At 37.1% G+C, this 2,674-nt stretch overlaps 1 protein-coding gene across 1 annotated transcript in view; it reads right to left on the bottom strand.

Moving 5' to 3' along the window:
• MSRB3 (methionine sulfoxide reductase B3) overlaps window positions 1–2,674 on the bottom strand; it is a 154,410-nt gene that overhangs the window by 75,105 nt on the left and 76,631 nt on the right. Inside the window, exon 5 of the mRNA XM_006769623.2 lies at window positions 1,151–1,179. Coding sequence (XP_006769686.2) covers window positions 1,151–1,179 — 29 coding nt within the window. The remainder of the gene's footprint in view (window positions 1–1,150; window positions 1,180–2,674) is intronic.

Here is a 2,674-nt window from a genome sequence, read left to right as displayed (position 1 = left end):
GGAGAATCTGTCCCCTCAGTGTGTGTATATGTGTGTGTGTGTGTGTGTATGTATGTATGTATGTATGTATGTGTGTGTGTGTGTATATATCCAACATTAAAAGGCTGTTAAATCGCATTGTTTAACCATATCTTCAGAAAAGAATCACTTCTACTGTTGTGGTAAACAACCTGCTTCCCTATTTATAATGGTCTGGCTCTCTAGCAACTTCAGCACGAAATTATAGCTAATTTGCCTACAAATGTCAGGTGGTCATAATAATCTGGCCACTCAGTGTATATGGTTTCTTTGTGGACATAATAAACAAAAACCTTTATTTTAAAAAAGTAGGAATGTTACTTTTATTTAATAAGTTACATATTTCTCTGCAAATTATTTCTCCTGGAATAGAAAGTTAATGTTTATTTATCCATTAACAGTTCGTGAAAGAACGTAATTCCGTTGCACCATACATGAAGCCATTTTTGTGCTTTAATTGTAAACATCATCAGAAACTCCAAGGCTCACAGACCTCAGCAAGTGACACAGAGACACAGTCAAACATAAGGATTATATAGCTACATTCGTGCTTAATAAGAAGAAAACAACCAATAATGAGGCTGGTATGCCACTGTTTCTGAGAATATAAATTTTGTTTTGATAGATACCAAATAATGGCTTACGGTGACCTTAGTTTTCCACTACCCACCCCCCCAAGAAAACAACTAAAAAGTAAATAATAAGTCATAGACAAATATCTATTTCTATTGGCTAAAACTCTTTATAGTTTACTGGGTTAGATGTAAATATTACCCACATTTGATAACAAGACACTTGCAGAGAATCTTCAAACTATTCGGGATGCTTTGTTCTCTGAGAGACTAACTCTATTTTGAGCAATGACTTTGCACAACCCCCACTTCTGCTTTTAAAATAAAACTGCAGAGAGAGAGCATTAATGCTTCTTGCAGAACTATTGAGAATCCCATCGTGAACATCTCAAGTGAGGATTCCAAGCAGCTCAGAGCCCTGCTTTGAGGTGGGGTTCATGTTTTGAAAAGAGACTGCCTCGTCTGTTTAAAATCAAAATGGTTCTTGATCTGATGAATTACTCCTCAGAGAATAATGTAAATAAAATATACTCAGAATAACATTATTAATGTAAACATACCTGAACCAGAGTCAAATTTGGTTTCTGACCTGCAAAGGGAAAGACATTTTTTACAATATAAAAATCGCTTATTAAAGAATAACTGTTATTTTATGGGGAGGGCAAGGGGTAGATGCAACAGTTACAGATTTCAGTACAATGGTCAACAACAAGTAAAATAGCTTTAAAAATGTAAACAGATATTTATTTTTAACCATTTTAAATGCATGCATTACCCTAGGTCCCCTAAACATGCAGATACCCATAGAGATAGCACAATATGGAAAAGATATTAACTTTTCACTTGTTTTTGAGAGAAAGAAGGTATATAAATATATATATGTATATAGTTAAAGCACCCAGTCTCTACAGATTAACTTTTTCAGTAATATAATAAAGTAATTTTTAAAAACCCACAAATTTAAAACTATCCTCATGACCTATTATTAAAGATTTTTAATTATTTAACACCAAGTAATTTTCACTAAGTTCTTCACAGAGTAAATGAGCCTGGTAACCCCATATGTTTAATAAGTAGGAGGGAAAAAATCCAAGCCCTTGTGGGAACATTATGTTTCAGATATAGGTTAATACTGGTTGTAAATTCAGAAGCCTTTGAAGCTCTCGGTTCGGCTGTGGGAAAACTTCTGTGAGGTAATTACTCTCAAGATGCTGCTGATGTGCTGTCAAGCAGAATTAACCCCGAGACGAGGCCTATCTACACAAGCTCCTCTAAGACAGCATTGTCTATATCTAGCTCTCAAACCAATTAGTGCCATGCTCCAGTCGAGTCTATATCACACATTAACAATCAGTAGTATATATGTTCACAGCTGCCATCCCAAGATACAAGGACCGGCCAGCAGGAGTCCTGTTTAAAGGATGTTACGTTGACAGAGAAGACTTTTTCCTGGGGAAATGTAGTTAACTAAATGGGGAAAGAGATTTCTTTGAAATTATGCCAGAGTACCAAAGCACTTTTGCAAGTGGTGGCTTTTTTTTTTTTTTTTACCTAAATTAACATCAAGAGAAGTCAACAAAGAGCGGAGAGGCAGAAGATAAGCAAGAAGCGGCTTCTTTTGTCACAAAAATTTATTTTCTCAAATACTCCCAAATAAAGTTTCACCTGATGCTTAAAGTCAACAACTGTGAGAACAAATTATTATTATCACCACGGTTATCAATCACCACTGTAATCCAGGTCCACATTTGTCCCCAGTCCTGGGCCCACTAGTCAGCATCTCAGTCCTTCTCTTAGCTGTCCCTGACACCTGTTCAGGAGCAAGCCCGTTTTCTTTTTTTCTCCTGTTCTGGAAAGCCTTGCTCAGGCCTTTTTGTTTCCACATTCTGAGCGTAACTCTAGCCAACCCTGACCACTGTAGTCCTGCTGGTTTGCTTGCCGGTCTTATCTTTCCCACTAGACTATGTCTATGAACCTTTGTAGCCACAGCACCTATATAGTGCCTGCTGCTTGTACTCAACAAATATCTGTTGAGCCCTAACCAGTTTGGCTCAGTGGATAGAGCGTCGGCCTGCGGACTCAAG

Source organism: Myotis davidii, unplaced genomic scaffold (assembly GCF_000327345.1).
Source record: "Myotis davidii unplaced genomic scaffold, ASM32734v1 scaffold523, whole genome shotgun sequence".
Lineage (NCBI taxonomy): Eukaryota > Metazoa > Chordata > Mammalia > Chiroptera > Vespertilionidae > Myotis > Myotis davidii.
Note: the sequence above shows the minus strand (reverse complement) of the source record. Positions and strands in the feature narration are given on the sequence as shown.